Source organism: Cyprinodon tularosa, unplaced genomic scaffold, assembly GCF_016077235.1.
Source record: "Cyprinodon tularosa strain WSP-4 unplaced genomic scaffold, ASM1607723v1 ctg498, whole genome shotgun sequence".
Taxonomy (NCBI): Eukaryota; Metazoa; Chordata; class Actinopteri; order Cyprinodontiformes; family Cyprinodontidae; genus Cyprinodon; species Cyprinodon tularosa.
The window spans coordinates 532,593-549,055 of NW_024039227.1; the positions used below are offsets into that span (position 1 = coordinate 532,593).

At 39.7% G+C, this 16,463-nt stretch overlaps 1 protein-coding gene across 1 annotated transcript; it reads right to left on the bottom strand.

The window, feature by feature from the left end:
- Positions 1 to 6,994: 6,994 nt before the first annotated feature.
- nudc (nudC nuclear distribution protein) lies at positions 6,995 to 16,463 on the bottom strand. The gene is made up of 9 exons (XM_038302669.1): positions 16,252 to 16,463; positions 14,886 to 14,963; positions 13,529 to 13,738; positions 13,375 to 13,449; positions 13,172 to 13,285; positions 10,867 to 11,061; positions 10,700 to 10,783; positions 10,493 to 10,611; positions 6,995 to 7,294 (listed from the first exon to the last, which is right to left on the bottom strand). The coding sequence occupies exons 1-9, from the start codon at positions 16,324 to 16,326 to the stop codon at positions 7,243 to 7,245; spliced, it is 1,002 nt and encodes a 333-aa protein (XP_038158597.1). The 5' UTR covers positions 16,327 to 16,463; the 3' UTR covers positions 6,995 to 7,242.

Sequence of the window (16,463 nt, forward strand, 5' to 3'; positions counted from 1 at the left end):
TGGGAAATACTCCTACAGCCATTATTCTCCCACAGATGTCAACATGGCAACACCAGTGACAACACAAGAGTGTGAAGCTTTGGACGCTGATGAGATGAATATTTTAAAAAATAATTGTAAAGAAAAATTTAAATACAGAAATATGTTTTATGGAGAGCCATTTTATTCAAGATTGCATGGATTTAGCCCATTTTAAAAACTGTTTTTCTTCATCTCTTTGAAAATATATTATATAGTCATTTATTTATTAATTAAATGGCTCTTCATTAAAGGTGAACAAGAGGATTTTTGTGACTTTTTGAAAAGACCCGTCCTCTCCACTTTGAAAAAAGTGCACATGCACAACCCTGTACCCGCTCCTGAGAGGGAATGCCTATTAAATGCATGTGAGAGCGTGTATGAGCCCATTTCTCCTCATGAATGCTCTGTTTAAAAGTTGCTGTTTGCATCGCTCATACAAGCTTACTTTCCAAGAGAAGATTTGAAATTCTTCCACTATGTCTGACTCACCACCGATAAGTGAAAATGGGGGCGACTGACAATTAGGAGGACTACTTATTTCGATGATCCACCCAGAAACAGACACCCTCCACAATACATTTAAGAGCTGGAGTTAAAACATTAGCCCCATTTACACTACCCTCTGAAAACAGATCTGAGCTTGGATCAGTTAACCGTGCTGAGCTCGGTTCCTTACAACCGTTTGCACACCACGCTAGTACGGTTCCTTGCCTCCTAGTGATAATCTACGGTACTACTGCTCTCTAGAGGGAACTAAGTAAATTAACATGCTGGCTCCCGCAACATTCAGGAAGTTTGGTTATTTTGTTGTTTGCGGAAGAAGGCAGCCTTTGTTGAATTCACTTGACAGAGTGAAGTGGATTCAATTCAATTCATTTTATTTCTATAGCGCCAATTCACAACACACGTCATCTCAAAGCACTTTCTAGTTCACCAGATCATCCAGTCAAATTCATTCCGAGTTTTCTATCCCAAGGAAAACCAGTAGATTGCATCGACTCATTGACTCGAATGCAATCCCTCACACTAATCATGCTTGTAGCGACAATCGAGAGGAAAAACTCCACTTATACACTGGATACGCAGGAAACAATGATAGGAGTTGAGGTTCATCACACTGCTAAGCAGAATCATCACTGGAAATCTTGTATTGTTATGAAAATCTGAAATGTCACGATTACGGAGGCTGACTGTGAGGAGATGACATGGTCTGCTCATGCGCTCTTTGTTACCTGAGAACCGGGCCTGAACTGAAGTACGCTGAGCCCTACTGGTGAACTAGCACCATGTCAGCTCGGTCCTGTTGTATCTGGCGCGGTCCGGTTCAGTTCTGCATGCTATTTAAACTCAACAGGTATCTCGATTACCATGCTCAGACTGTTCTTGGCACGGTTTCAAAAGTATAGTGTAAATGGGGCTAGTGTGATGAAAAACCCGTCATACAACATTCTGTTTCCCTGAAGGCTAAGGAATGGCTGCATCACATGTAGGAACATGACTCACTGAGTGTGGTTTTAGTCTTCTTTTAGTATCAAGCTTCCTCAAATGTGTCTGGCGCGGTCCTGTTCAGTTCTGCGTGCCATTTAAACTCAACAGGTATCTCAATTACCGTGCTCAGACATGGTTAATCAAAAATGTCCTCAGTTGAAAATTTTGACTAAACATTAACATGAATAGAATTTAAAATCCTCCTTCTCACATATAAAGCCTTAAATGACCAACCTCCACCTTATATCATAGATCTGATTGTTCCTTATGTTCCTAACAGAGCACTTCGCTCTCAATCTGCAGGTTTACTAGTGGTTCCTAGAATTTCTAAAAGTAGAATGGGAGGCAGATCTTTTAGTTATCAGGCTCCTCTCCTGTGGAACCAACTACCAGTTTTAGTCCGTGAGGCAGACACCCTGTCTACTTTTAAGGCTAGGCTTAAAACTTTCCTTTTTGATAAAGCTCATAGTTAGAGTGGCTCAGGTTATGCTGAGCTATCTCTATAGTTATGCTGCTACAGGTTTAGACTTCTGGAGGACATAGGTACCCCCATTTCATCATTCTGCTTAATTCTATCTCTATTCACCCACTCTGCAGAATCTGTTAGTTCAATCCCTAATGTTATGCTCTCTCTGCTTTTTCTCATAGTAGCTTTGCCTCGACTGTTCCTGTTTAGCTGTGACTCCATCCTGGAGAGAAATATCAGCTGAGCTGCTGCAATCGACACCTTTGTTTATAGATGCTGGAGATCAGCATGTTTTTCAGTGTAGTCCTGTTTCTCTGACTGTGACTGGCTGGATGTGCTCTCTTCGTCCTCTGACATGGGAGCTGGCTCGGAGCTCGTCTGCCTGGCTGTGTGTTTCCTGGACGGGGCCGCCTTTTACAGCTGCTTTTTGTATCTCTGCTTCTGTCTCCTTGAACCCCAGTCAGCCTCAGCAGATGGCCGCTCACACTGAGCCTGGTTCTGCTGGAGGTTTCTTCCTGTTAAAAGGGAGTTTTTCCTCTCCACTGTCGCTACAAGCATGCTTAGTGTGAGAGATTGTATTTGAGTCAATGAGTCAATGCAATCAACTGGTTTTCCTTAGATAGAAAACTTAGAATCAATTTGACTGGATGATCTGGTTGAACTATAAAGTGCCTTGACATGACATGTGTTGTGAATTGGCGCTATAGAAATAAACTGAATTGAATTGAATTAACATTTCATGTCACATTTTACCTTCAGTGATGTATCTTTCTGGCATGTGAGCATTTAATAATTAATCAAGTACATGTTTTAACAGGTTAAAACTAAAAGAATCCCACATGTGGCAATAAACCAATGTTTTTTTAAGGTTAAATAAATTAATTCACACCTCTTATTTTGAGCATTCGAACAGGACTGAGGTTTAGTATGTGAGGTAGTTAGTCAGTTGTAGGCATTCTCAGTGACAGCAACTAAAACTATGTTTACTTTGTCTAAATGAGAGCAGCATGTTCCAGGGCGGGCATCTGCTTTATTTTTGCTAGAACAAGTATTTAAGTTATGTAGTTTCAAATAGCAATAGATCATACTATCATGATATGCTTCTCTCAACCTTTTGGTTCCGTTGAAGTTTCCATTTTGGGTTCTCAGTTATGCTTTAATTCATGCCATTCTATGTTTTTGTCTATATTTTTATTTTATTTTAAGTTTTACTCTTCCTTGACATTTCTTACAGTTACTGTATTTCTTTTCAGCATTTTTGGTATTTATTTATTCCTTGGTCTAGTTTTAGTAATACCTATTCTTTCTGTTATCTTTAGGTTAGGTTTTCCATGCACAGCAAATTGAAAAGTGTGAATAATATGGTGTTAAAAGACTTTGTTCAAAGACAGTGTTAATTTAGCTCTTAATAGAGTTATATTATACCAAGATAACTCTGAGGTGTAACATGTTAGTAGTTAAAATTGAGTGTTAGAAAATAGTGTTACATAATAAATCTGGAGGTGTTAAAATGAAAAAAATAACTCTTTGACTATCAACTCTGAACTCCTAAAGTGGATTTGACACTCAAAGAGTACATTCACAGACTCTGCCTCCAATGCTACAGGTACCGAACAAAGCTGAGGAAAACTTTGCTCTCCATTTTACTGTCATACAGACCTTTTTAACCTGGCTGGTAAATAATATGTCTCAAATGGTTTACATTTTTTTATTTGCTTCTATGGTGTTTTTTTGAATCAAGATAAATCCATGTGATAGACATTTGCTACATTGTATTAGCTACATTGTTTGGTGTTAGCCTAATCATGTTTAGCTAACTTGTAATCTTTGTAACTATAGTGTTGAAAAAAGGGTTTGTAGACGAATATTCTATGTATTTTTCGGCTAAACTCATTAACATCAATACATCTAAAAGAATGATTTGGGAAATGTTATTGTGAACACATGGAGCTGCGTGATTCCCTGTCTATCAGAAGACTGTCTCCCATAAAAATCAATGCAGCAAACTGAAGTTTAATTGGAGAAATGAACCTTCTCTGCAGTGCATGAAAATATTTTTTAGTTTAAATTTAGTTCTCTTCAGAATTTTGTTACAAAGCAAAATATTGAGGTGGAAATTGGCAAAGGTTCCACATTGTTACATGTTTAAAAAAATATTTTCCAATTGTGATCCACTTTTGAAATAAATATTTGCTGAAAAAAAATATTTAGATAACTCCTATGTAGTTAGGAAAACGTTCCAAGTGTTAATAATCCAATACCAACACTTATTTGGTGTAATTGAGTGTTACATGATCAACTCCAGAAAGATTTATTATTTAACTATAAATAAGAGTTACAATGCCAACTCTCCAAAAAGAGTCAAATTAACACTCAATGGTGTGGACCCATATAGACACTTCAAGGGTGTTAAAATCAAATCTGACAGTGTTGATTTGACCATGTTGGATTTTCTGTGTGGATTTATAGCTATCTTGTGTCCCGTACCTTTCAGTATTGTCTCGTTTTCCCTTTGGTCATTCGTCATTTTGTAGGAGCTTTTGCCCTTTTTAGGCCGATTCTCCATTTGTGAGAATATTTTGGATCAGAGTTTCAGCTTTATCATGCTTTCGGCACCACATAGTATACAGGGGTTATTGAGGGGCCTCTCATGACCACCTCCCAATCAGGAATCTTAAAGGGGTAATAGAATGATTCTATAGGGTATTTGGTGCTGGTCCTTAAGGTCTCTGAATAGGGTGTGTAACATTGGTTGGGCTGAAAATGGCATATTTGCTGTTCTATGAGCCCTAACGCAAGCCTGGTTAAAATCCCTAGAATGAAACGACAGGTTTTCTTCCTTTTATGGTATGATCATGAATATTTAGATGAGCTGTGCGCTGATGGGTTGGTTGACAACAAGCGAAGCAGGTGAGCAAAGACGCATCATAACAATAAGCACTCATTCACTGAAACATCAAAACTGTTGATATGGTAGGGTGACCACACGTCCTGTTTTTCCTGAACATGTCCTACTCTTCATATCTAGAAAAATGTCGGGGGGGATTTGAAAATCATCCGGTCCAGGAATCCCGGCAAATGAAGGAAGGGGGCCATGGGGGACGGAGCGACCGAACCCGACCCGGTAATAGTAGCCCGGACACAGGCGGCGGTGTCCTTTCCCCTGCATTACCAGCCCCCCTCCTCTGGCTAAGGACGGCTCATGGCTCTCTGCTGAGGTCCAGTCCGGTCAGCTGCCCAGCAGTTGACACTTCATACCAACCCCCCCAGAACCAAATAAGGCAACACCCCGAGATGACGTTAACTCGGGGCTTCATTTGGATTCGCCTGTTTTATGCTGGAAGTTTAGATTTGTGAGATTTGCAGAGAAAGGAGGTGTTGATGGGGTTTGAACTTCTCTGTACGTCCATTTCACCCACTGAACTATTGTTATTCTTCTATGACAATGTAAACTCGGTTTTACATTCTATTACCCCTTTAAATTCGGGATAAAATCAAACATGTTTGAAGTTCTGTCGACCCTTGTGAGGTGTTTATAAGCAAATCCTGCTTTGTGCACTGCGGGACGTACAGTGTGAGCAGTTATATCACATCAGAGCATCGGGCCGTACAGTTTATGAACATACACTGTAAACCTTTAAACACTGCAGTTTTGTCATGTAGTTTGAGATATTGAAAACATTTGAAAATATTGTTCAGTGTATGCCTGCCTCTCCCTAGTGCCTCTTGCCTTTCCCCTTTAGGCCTTCACTATATGATATTTTCAACAGTTGTACTCAGCTACAGCTCAAACTGTATGATGGAATCACAGGGATTTAAAGTTCACAGCTCATTATGAATTTTCTTAAACTTAATTTGGATGAGAGAAATTAAGGGTTAAATGTTCAAAAGAGTTGTAATAATTAACTGACAAAGTTTTCCCCCCCAAAAGAAATCTCACCTATCTCATCTATTGTAACATGGAGTGAGTGTGTGTGCACAACAGAGTGCATTGCCTCATTAACTGTGTGGAAACCTAATTGGAATGTGTGTGTGTTTATATCCTGGCCACTTTAACCCCTTGAGCACAGCCCAGGCCCAATACTAAGCACATCCAACACCTGCTCATGTTGATCCAGTTATAGAAATGACCAAAACAGTCACGTCGTGTTTCATCCACATGACTTTCAAAATGGGGGCTTTAAAATGTCTAAAAACATGTTTAAATTTTTTTTTCCCTCAAATACTTTTTTTTTACAGCCGTGTAAACAAATAAAGAGATTTAAAAATTCCATCAGACATTACCCTGTGGTAGTAATACAACAGCACATATTCATTTTAGCAACACCCGCGAAAAAGTCAGCATCATTGGAAACTAGGGGTTCAGACCTTTCCAATGAGGGGTCGGAGGTAATTGTGTGACCAGTAAGGTGATGTAACCGGCATGCATAAACTTGCTCTGTTAATTTTTTATTCAGTTTGGTTATTAATGTGTGTTCAATGGTAAATTTCAAAGAAACAATGGATAAATCTTAGGAGCAAAGGTTTTGGCACCACTGTGTCAAATTATCATTTCCGCCTAGCACACTGCCCACTAAAACTTTTGTTGAACAAACATGCTTCAACTTATTTAGGCCAAATTAGCTTGAGCAGGAACCTAGGAGGCCAATTTGTCATTTCAGGCTAAATTTGTTCCCTTTGCACCTCTTGGCTTAATTGTGTGTGCATGGGGAGCACACACAAGTACATCAGTCTCAATCAAAATTATGGAAAAATGCTGCCCTCTTGTGGCAAAAAACAATTGTAGGCCTTTGAATTTTCTAACTTTCTCTAGATTTTGATTTTCCCTAAATAAAAATGTCACATCTGTGTTCAACCTTCTCCCTCAATCATCAGTGAACTATACGACACAATCAAAGACAACACAAGCTGTAGGGATGTATGCCTTGGATTTTATATTGAAATGTATAGAAGACTAAAAAAAATAAATAAAAAAAACATGCAACTTTTTCAAACTCCCATGAATAATAAAAAATTGAGTCAGAGTTTAAATCAATTTATTAAAAAACAAAACAATGGACATCTTTAAATATCAGATACCACATGCAGAGATGCATCGCTGAGCTCACATTGATCAAACAGACTCTGCAGCAAATAAACACATGAACTGAAGAACTGAGGGGTTAAAGAAACCGTATCATTAAGGAAATGATGGTTCAGTGCCCAGCGGTGGCTCCAACAGGACCCATCATGAAACAGGACGTGGAGTAGACGGCCAGCAGCCATTTTCAGCTAAATTTGGCTTTAGAGAAATCCATCTCTGGGTGCTGAGCCATGAACCTGCAGGGAGGAAACAAAGTAAGCAGGTCAGGAAGATAAACATTGATATGAGTCCTGCTTGATGTGAAAGATGACCGTTTCTAAAAAGGTACAGGACTGTTTTCTGAGTAGTTCTCAGAATTCACTCACAGCAGAATCAGCAGATCTATTTACAGGTGCTGGTCATAAAATTAGAATATCATGAAAAAGTAGATTGATTTCAGTAATTCCATTTAAAAAGTGAAACTTGTATATTATATTCATACATTACATACAAACTCATATATTTCAGATGTTTATTTTGTTTAATTTTGATGATTACAAATGACAACAAATGAAAATCTCAAATTCATCATATCAGAAAATTAGAATATTGTGAAAAGGTTCAAAATTGATGGCCCCTGGTGCCACACTCTAATCAGCTAATTAACTCAAACCACCTGCAAAAGCCTTTAAATGGTCTTTCAGTCTAGTTCTATAGGCTACACAATCATGGGGAAGACTGCTGACTTGACAGTTGTCCAAAAGACGACCATCGACACCTTGCACAAGGAGGGCAAGACACAAAAGGTCATCGCTAAAGAGGCTGGCTGTTCACAGAGCTCAGTGTCCAAGCACATTAATAGAGAGGCGAAGGGAAGGAAAAGATGTGGTTGAAAAAAGTGTACAAGCAAGAGAGATAACCGCACCCTGGAGAGGATTGTGAAACAAAACCCATTCAAAAATGTGGGGGAGATTCACAAAGAGTGGACTGCAGCTGGAGTGAGTGCTTCAAGAACCACCACACACAGACGTATGAAAGACATGGGTTTCTGCTGTCGCATTCCTTGTGTCAAGCCACTCTTGAACCACAGACAGCGTCAGAAGCGTCTTGCCTGGGCTAAAGAGAAACAGGACTGGACTGCTGGTGAGTGGTCCAAAGTCATGTTCTCTGATGAAAGTAAATTTTGCATTTCCTTTGGAAATCAAGGTCCCAGAGTCTGGAGGAAAAGAAGAGAGGCACTTCATCCACGTTGCTTGAAGTCCAGCGTAAAGTTTCCACAGTCAGTGATGGTTTGGGGTGCCATGTCATCTGCTGGTGTTGGTCCATTGTGTTTTCTGAGGTCCAGGGTCAACGCAGCCACATACCAGGAAGTTTTAGAGCACTTCATGCTTCCTGCAGCTGACCAACTTTTTGGAGATGCAGATTTCATTTTCCAACAGGACTTGGCACCTGCACACAGTGCCAAAGCTACCAGTACCTGGTTGAAGGACCATGGTATCCCTGTTCTTAATTGGCCAGCAAACTCTCCTGACCTTAACCCCATAGAAAATCTATGGGGTATTGTGAAGAAGAAGATGCAATACACCAGACCCAACAATTCAGAAGAGCTAAAAGCCACTATTAGAGCAACCTGGGCTATCATAACACCTGAGCAGTGCCACAGACTGATCGACTCCATGCCACGCCGCATTGCTGCAGTAATACAGGCCAAAGGAGGCCCAACTAAATACTGAGTGCTGTACATGCTCATACTTTTCATGTTCATACTTTTCAGTTGGCCAACATTTCTATAAATCCTTTGTTTTTATTGGTCTTCAGTAATATTCTAATTTTCTGATATGATGAATTTGAGATTTTCATTTGTTGTCATTTGTAATCATCAAAATTAAACAAAATAAACATCTGAAATATATGAGTTTGTATGTAATGTATGAATATAATATACAAGTTTCACTTTTTAAATGGAATTACTGAAATCAATCTACTTTTTCATGATATTCTAATTTTATGACCAGCACCTGTACTATCTAAAGAAACCTGCCAGGTTAAATTTGACACAAGTGAACTTTGTTGGACTGAAGTAGAGATCATTCAGACTTCTCAGATCAGAGTTCAAACTACACTTCCTCATTAAGCTGAGATTTGGTTGTGAAAAACCAAATAAACTGCATTAAACATTATTAAGTCCTGAAGGCAAATGTAACCTGGTCGTTTTACTCCGTTGCTACGTTGTCTTTTAGTGTCTCTGCTGTTTCTGACCAGAGCATATGAGCGGATCGTGGAGCGATTGGTGGAGCGGAAGAAATATGGTGGTGCGCAGAGCGGTTTTCAATTCAAAGGCTGGATTTCGCTCTGCCCAAGTGGATTCAAAAAATTTGTAAAATAACATTTATTTAAGTGTGATTTTTTTTCTACAATTAATAATAAAATAGGAAACGCACAGCAAACTGCGATGATTTAAAAGCCAGTTAAATAAGACAATACACATGTTTCGGTCACGTCATTAAATCCAACGCCATGTGTCTCAGGGCCCCGGCATGATTACATGAAAGAAAAATGTCAGAAAATGCCTTCTCCTGAAAATTTGAGCAAATGTGGAGCGATTTAGCCGGAGTAGCAGAACAATTAAGGTGAGCGGGGAGTGGATTTTAAGAGAAGCATCCAAGGGCAACTTTGAGCGACGAAGCGAATGAGCGAACATCCTCCTGAGTGGGAAGTGGGCAGCGCTCCTCTCATTTCACATGCTGTTTCTGACTGGCCTTTTCTAGGTTAAAATGGAGCAGCGGTGACAGAGGACAGTTAATATTTATCATGCATCACTTTGTAGCCAATAGAAACACCTATTTGTATCCAAATAGAATAGAAAATCCCTTTATTGTTCCACAGTGGGGGAAATTCTGGTGTTTACAGCAGCAAAAAGATTATAGAAAAAATGGTCACACAAATGTGGACCTTAGAAAAATTGTATAAGAACAACATAATAGTGACGAGTTAAAAGATTAACGATAAAATACTCTACTTTAAAGTGTTTTATCAATATAAAACTGTCCTACTGGAGAATAAATAACCTATATTTTAAACAGCGGCAGCATCAGAGACATGCAAAATGACAGCAGGATGTTATTTAACTGACTAAGGTGCAAAATCAGCATGAATGTCAAAACTTATTGAGGTTGTTGGAAACATTTGTTGTTATAGAGTCTTGGAGCTAAATAGCGCGTTTAGCTTCAGAAAATATATTATACAGGACCGTTGAGCATATTAAAAATCCTTTCTACAAAATATTTACTTACACGAGTATAAACAAACCTACAGATAAATAATTGAATGATTAAAGATGGACGTAATAAAAACAACATGAAGGTTAAGAGAGGAACATGATGCTGAGAACAATCAGCTCCACTGTCCAATCAGAAAACAAACGCCACAGTAGAGATGGACGGAGGAGGACTTACTTCTTCAGGATGTCTTGTTTCTTCTGCTCTTCAGATGTGGGCAGCCCCATAGATTTCTGCCTCTGGTCGTACATCATCTTCTCCACCATTCCACGCGTCTCTCCATCCAGGTCTGACAGCTGCACAGCAGGAAACACACGGGTGAGGAGATAACTTCATTATTCATCCATAAACTGAAACGGGGAACCTTGAGCTCCATTGCTTTACCTTGGAGTTTTCAGGGCAGACTTTCTTGGTGTTTATTTCTGGATCTGTGGTAACAATCCTGCTCCACCACTCCATTTTATTTATCTGAGGAATCAGAAAAGACGATCAAAAACGAGGCGTTCAGAACCGTAAAGGCAGAGGACACAGAAGTTTCCAGACTCTCTCACCTTCTCTAGGTGGACAGTAACCACTTTGCCGTCATCGATGAGCCAGGAGCTCTCCTCCACCTTCACCTCATTGTAAAGCTGACCTTCTATGATGGGAGGATGACCCTTCAGACCGACCTTGATGGAGCGACGCTGGATGTCCACCACTACGTCTCTGCCCTTGATACGGAACTTTACATCAAAAGGCACAGCGATCTACGGCAAGAGGAAAAAAAAGCCATTTTATCATTGGACTCACAGAAGCATCTATTTTTTTCTTCCTGTGGAGGAGAAGAGGGCAACTTTCACAATCCAAATAGCCAGTTTAACCCTGAGTCCAGTAAAATCAAATAAAAAACGCTATACGAGTTTCAGGATAAAGGACATCACTGTTGAAAAATATCTACAAAAGAAAATGTGTATTTTATTTTGCTTTTAGGTTTGAAAAAAGGTCATATTCTGCTAAATGATGTTGATATTTTTGTAAAATGGTGCAATAAAGGACAGTGTTAGAGAGAAATTTATTTTTTTTTTTTAAACAGATCTGCTGACAGACCAGCTAACATGATTCCCTTCATTTTAGGAGGTCTATGAAACTCCTCAGTCATTGATGTCTAAACTCCAAAAAGATCCAACCCTTCAAAACAGTGTGCTTAAGAAGTCCTTAGAGATCGCAATACTGTAAGCTAATACTGCAAATCTATATAAAGCGAGCAGTGCTAAGCCAAGAATTTTAACATCTCATGAATCGCTGTCAAGACGATCAACTGAGACTGGAAGGATTATGGTTCAACTGTCTGTCACCCTGAACTGAAAGGCCGATCAAAGTATGCTGATCACTAGAGGCTTTTATTTTGAAGGGGTGAACTGATCCACAGCTCGGAGAAGAGAAGGCGTCAACAAGGAACCCCCTTTGGATAATTGTTAGAAGAAAACCTTTAACGGTCAGAACCAGAGACATTATATACGTAGACGCCTCATTGGACGCTGCAGGCAGCGAGGCCGACGTGCCTAGAGGGCGGCCATCTTGGATCAGACCACAGTTCAGACAGCTGCTGTCAGAATGAATAGGAGATGCTTTAGATCTGGAAAGACGAGTCAGAGATAATATTACAATAATTTCTTACATCTCACAACCTTTAAAGACCAAAACAAACTCTAAAGTTATCTTTACGTTGGATTACACATATTTATTCGGATTAAAACGATTTAAACTGAAATCAAACTGAATGAAATATATGCAAAATAATATACTTTGCAAATAAATATGATAACAATTAACATTAAGTTTCATATTATATATTAATATTATTATTATTTAGTATTTTAAAGAACTGCTCTTTGATAATTAGTATTATGGTCTATGGTCGTCTGTTCCTGTTTGGCCGTGACTCCATCCTGGAGAGAAACATCAGCTGTGCTGCTGTCATCAACACCTTTGTTTCTAGATGTTGGAGATCGGCCTGTTTTCCAGTGTAGTCCTGTTTCTCTGACTGTGACTGCCTGACTGTGTTTTTGTATCTCTGCTTCTGTCTCCTTGAACCCCAGTCGGCCTCAGCAGATGGCCGCTCACACTGAGCCTGGTTCTGCTGGAGGTTTCTTCCTGTTAAAAGGGAGTTTTTCCTCTCCACTGTCGCTACAAGCATGCTTAGTGTGAGGGATTGTGTCATTGAGTCAATGCAATCAACTGGTTTTCTTTAAATAGAAAACTTTTAATCAATTTGACTGTAACAAGTGTTGTGAATTGGCACTATAGAAATAAACTGAATTGAATTATAGAGGAAAATGTGTTTTATGTGATTTACAAAAGGGTAAACTTATTATTTCGTTTTTTATAATTAATTTTATGTTATTTCTTTGTCATTGTCAAGACTTTGTCACATCGTAGTAAATGGTACATTTATGTTGTGTCTAATTAAAGATTTTTTTCTAATAAAATGACTAAAAGATGGAACCTTGTATTGTGATCTTATAACAGCTGTCGTAAAAAAAGAATTGGCGTTGGTCAAAATTTGAATCAGCATATCAGGCTCTTTAGGATCAGGAGTTAAAGCCTCTGGGCTCCATTTCAGAAGATAATCACAATAAAAAAGAAAGCATTTGATAAAAATGTGAGATTCTGTTGTGAGAACGACTAAAATCTGAGCGAAGCAATTTAAATCTGGTGAGACAAGAGGTCCCGTAAGTCGAGGTTGTCAGCACCAGTAGAGCTGTTCTTATAAAGACAGGATAACAGATAAAAGGTTAAAACCAAAGCTTTTTAGACTGCTTATCTAATTGGAAGCAGTGAAGTGCAGCAGGAACGCTTCACTGAGAGAAAACTCACATCTACTTCTGACAGCGTTTGATTCCATTTGTAGTTAGGAAGGTCGGCTCCGTTTCCTGAATTAGGCTTCAGTTTATCTTTGTCCTTCTCATCCTCCTCCGTCTCTGAGTCAGACTGAATGAAAACAAATTCAAGATGAAAACCCCGAAAAATACAGAAAGAACAATTGCTTAGAGTCCCAAAGAGTCAAACCGTTCACTCACCCCCTTCTCTACTTTGTCAGACGTCTTCTCTTCATTTGTCGTTTCATTCTTTATTTTCTCCTCCTCTTTCTTCTTCTATAAAAAATGAAAAAAACATATCAGGAAAACAATTCTAACAGTGGTTTGGTTGATAAACATCCCATCCAGGCCTCACCTTGTCCAGCTCAGACTGTAGCTTCTCTGCTTCCTCGTCTGTCAGCTCCTGAATTCTTGGTCCGTCTTGGTTCTTCTTTTTCCTCTCCTCCTCAGCGAGCTTGGCAGCTCGTTCTGCTTTCTCTTTCTTTTCCTTTTCCTGTTTCACTTGTTTGTCTTTGTGGGCTTTCAGGGCCAGTTTGCTGTGGTGATCGAAGCTCTCTTTAACCAGCTGAAAGTAACACATTTGGTCACATTTGGGAGGCAAATAAACGTGTAAAGTTATTTCTAATCCAACAGGATAAAGAGAGCAGAGGTGGTTTTGCTTTTGGACAATGCAAAAGGTTACAGATTGAGGGAAACTCAGATGAATTGATATAACATTTTTCATTTTCTTTGATATACAAAAACTTTCTAACATAGTGCAGTATGAATGTTATATTTTAAATCTCCCCCATGGTGAATCTTAGAGGACGTCTGTTCTGGTGTATCCTCATTTCTTGGCCTGGTAGTTTTAATGGAGAAGCTGATCCAAACCAAACAGCAAATAGATTTCCTTTCTTGAGGAAAGTTTCCATTTAAGCTTCCGCTGAAGTAAAACAGTAAATGCTACGTTCAGACCGCATGCTGCAGAAGCAGCTAGTTTAGATGCAAAGCCAATGGTTGATGCACATCAAAAGGCAAAGCATCGGAGCTTTGGAGCAACGTGATGCGCTGCACAAGCAGCAGCTTCTCTAGTTGGAAAAATTTAACGCTGGCTGCTCGATGCGCCACATCAACCAATCAGAGAAGCTGATCTGGGAGCTGGCAGGGAGACAGACACAGCGCTGCTGATGCAGAGCGCTATGATCACTCCACTGAAACAGTTTAACGCCTAAATTCCCTTAAAATATTGAAACCTACCGGAAAAATATGTTTAATTAATCTGATGCCTGCAGTTTGGATTACGTACATTAAAAAAGCCTTCAAGCCGCAATGAACAATATCTGTAAACCACAAAGAGGCAACCAGGCCAGAGGCTGCTGTTGAACGGGACAGAAAATGACCGCTGTGGGGGGGGGGGGGGGTCTGAGCGGCTCCGACTGAGAAATAATATCTTAGGGCAGGATCGTAGTCTTGATGCACAGATAAAGATTTCAAACTAATTTTGACCCACTGATTACAGCAAAGATAGCAAAGCCGTTCTCTGCCATTGAACACAGGAGCAGCAGAAGCATCAGATGCATCTAGACACACGTTACTTGATGCGCTGCAGGAGCATTAAAGATGCACTTGAGGTGCGTCAGACCTCAATGTGAACAAGCATCAAAAACGAAGCAGCAGAAGCTTTTTTGCTGCTTGTAGCGTTTGCTGTCTGAACATGGCGTAAAACAGCTCACCTTCTCTGCAGCTCCTGGATCTCCGCCTATGAAGAAATCAGTCTTGCGTCGCAGGAAACTGAAAAATGTGTTCACTAGCTGTTGGAGCGAAAGAACAGACTCCAGTTAGAGGCATACAGCAGAATCGGTACTAAAACTTACACCCTCTGTTAGCCCAGTATAAAGGTTGTTCTGTTGCAGTTTAAAGAAAAACCTTTAAAGCATGACTATTTTTAAAGCAAAACACAAGCCATTTTGTAATATACATAGAAATTATTGCTACACCCACTTATTTCGACGTACATCTTTAAACAGAATCCCATCACAACATAACACACAGTAACTCTAAAAAATGAGCAGATATTTACATAGTTCAATAGTTACTTTCATGGTAAAATACACCAGACATGATACATTTTACAGCAGTCAGTGTGCAGCATGTATAATTTTGTAAATTTGCTTTCCCCTCAGAATGACTTCACACATTATCATTAGTGTACAGCAGTAAGCTATTTCTATATTTATGCTGCTATAGGCTTAGACTGCTGGAGGACACAGGGACCCCATTTCATCATTCTGCTTCATTCTATCTCTATTCTCCCACTCTGCAGAAACTGTTAGTTCAATCTCTAACATTCTGCTCTCTGCTTTTTCTCATAGTAGCTTCATCTGGTCTGTTCCTGACTGGCTGTGACTACATCCTGGAGAGAAATATCAGCTGTGCTGTTTATAGATGTTGGAGATCGGCCTGTTTTCCAGTGTAGTCCTGTTTCTCTGACTGACTGGCTGGATGTGCTCTCTTCATCCTCTGACGTGGGAGTTGACTCGGAGCTCGTCTGCCTGGCTGTGTGTTTCCTGGACAGGGCCTCCTTTTACAGTTGCCTTTTCTATCTCTGCTTCTGTCTCCTTGAACCCTAGTCAGCCTCAGCAGATGGCCGCTCACACCGAGTCTTGTTCTGCTGAAGGTTTCTTCCTGTTAAAAGGGAGTTTTTCCTCTCCACTGTCGCTACAAGCATGCTTATTGTGAGGGGCTGTCTGATCTGATGAACTGTTAAGTGCCTTGAGATGACATGTGTTATGAATAAGCTTTATAGAAATAAACTGAACTGAATTTAATTCTTTGGACAACTCAAAACCTCCTTTGCTTTTAAGGCTAAAATCCATCTAACTTCGTGTCCCCTCTAAGACACATGTAAGCCAAATATAGCACGACAACGGAATAAATACCACTATATATATAAACCATGTTAAATGTGTTAGCAATTCTCACATTTTATGATAAAGTAAATTGATTGAGACGGTTTCCTATTACCGCTTATAAATGTTTAAACCTGTACCCTGGCTATTAGCATCCTAGCATTAGCATATTAGCAGCACGCTGGCTTACCTCCTGCACTCCTCCTTCGTGTTGTTGGGCCATGACGAGCAACATGCCGTCATATTTTTCTTCTTCTTCCCCCATGTCGCTAGAGGTTGAATGCTAACGGTACCGTTGGCTGGGAGAGTTACAAAAATAAATGCAAGTAAACTGATCAGAAGAAAACGAGCATTAGGCTGAGCGTGTTGTCACACGACTTACTTCCTGGAAACTAACCCCAC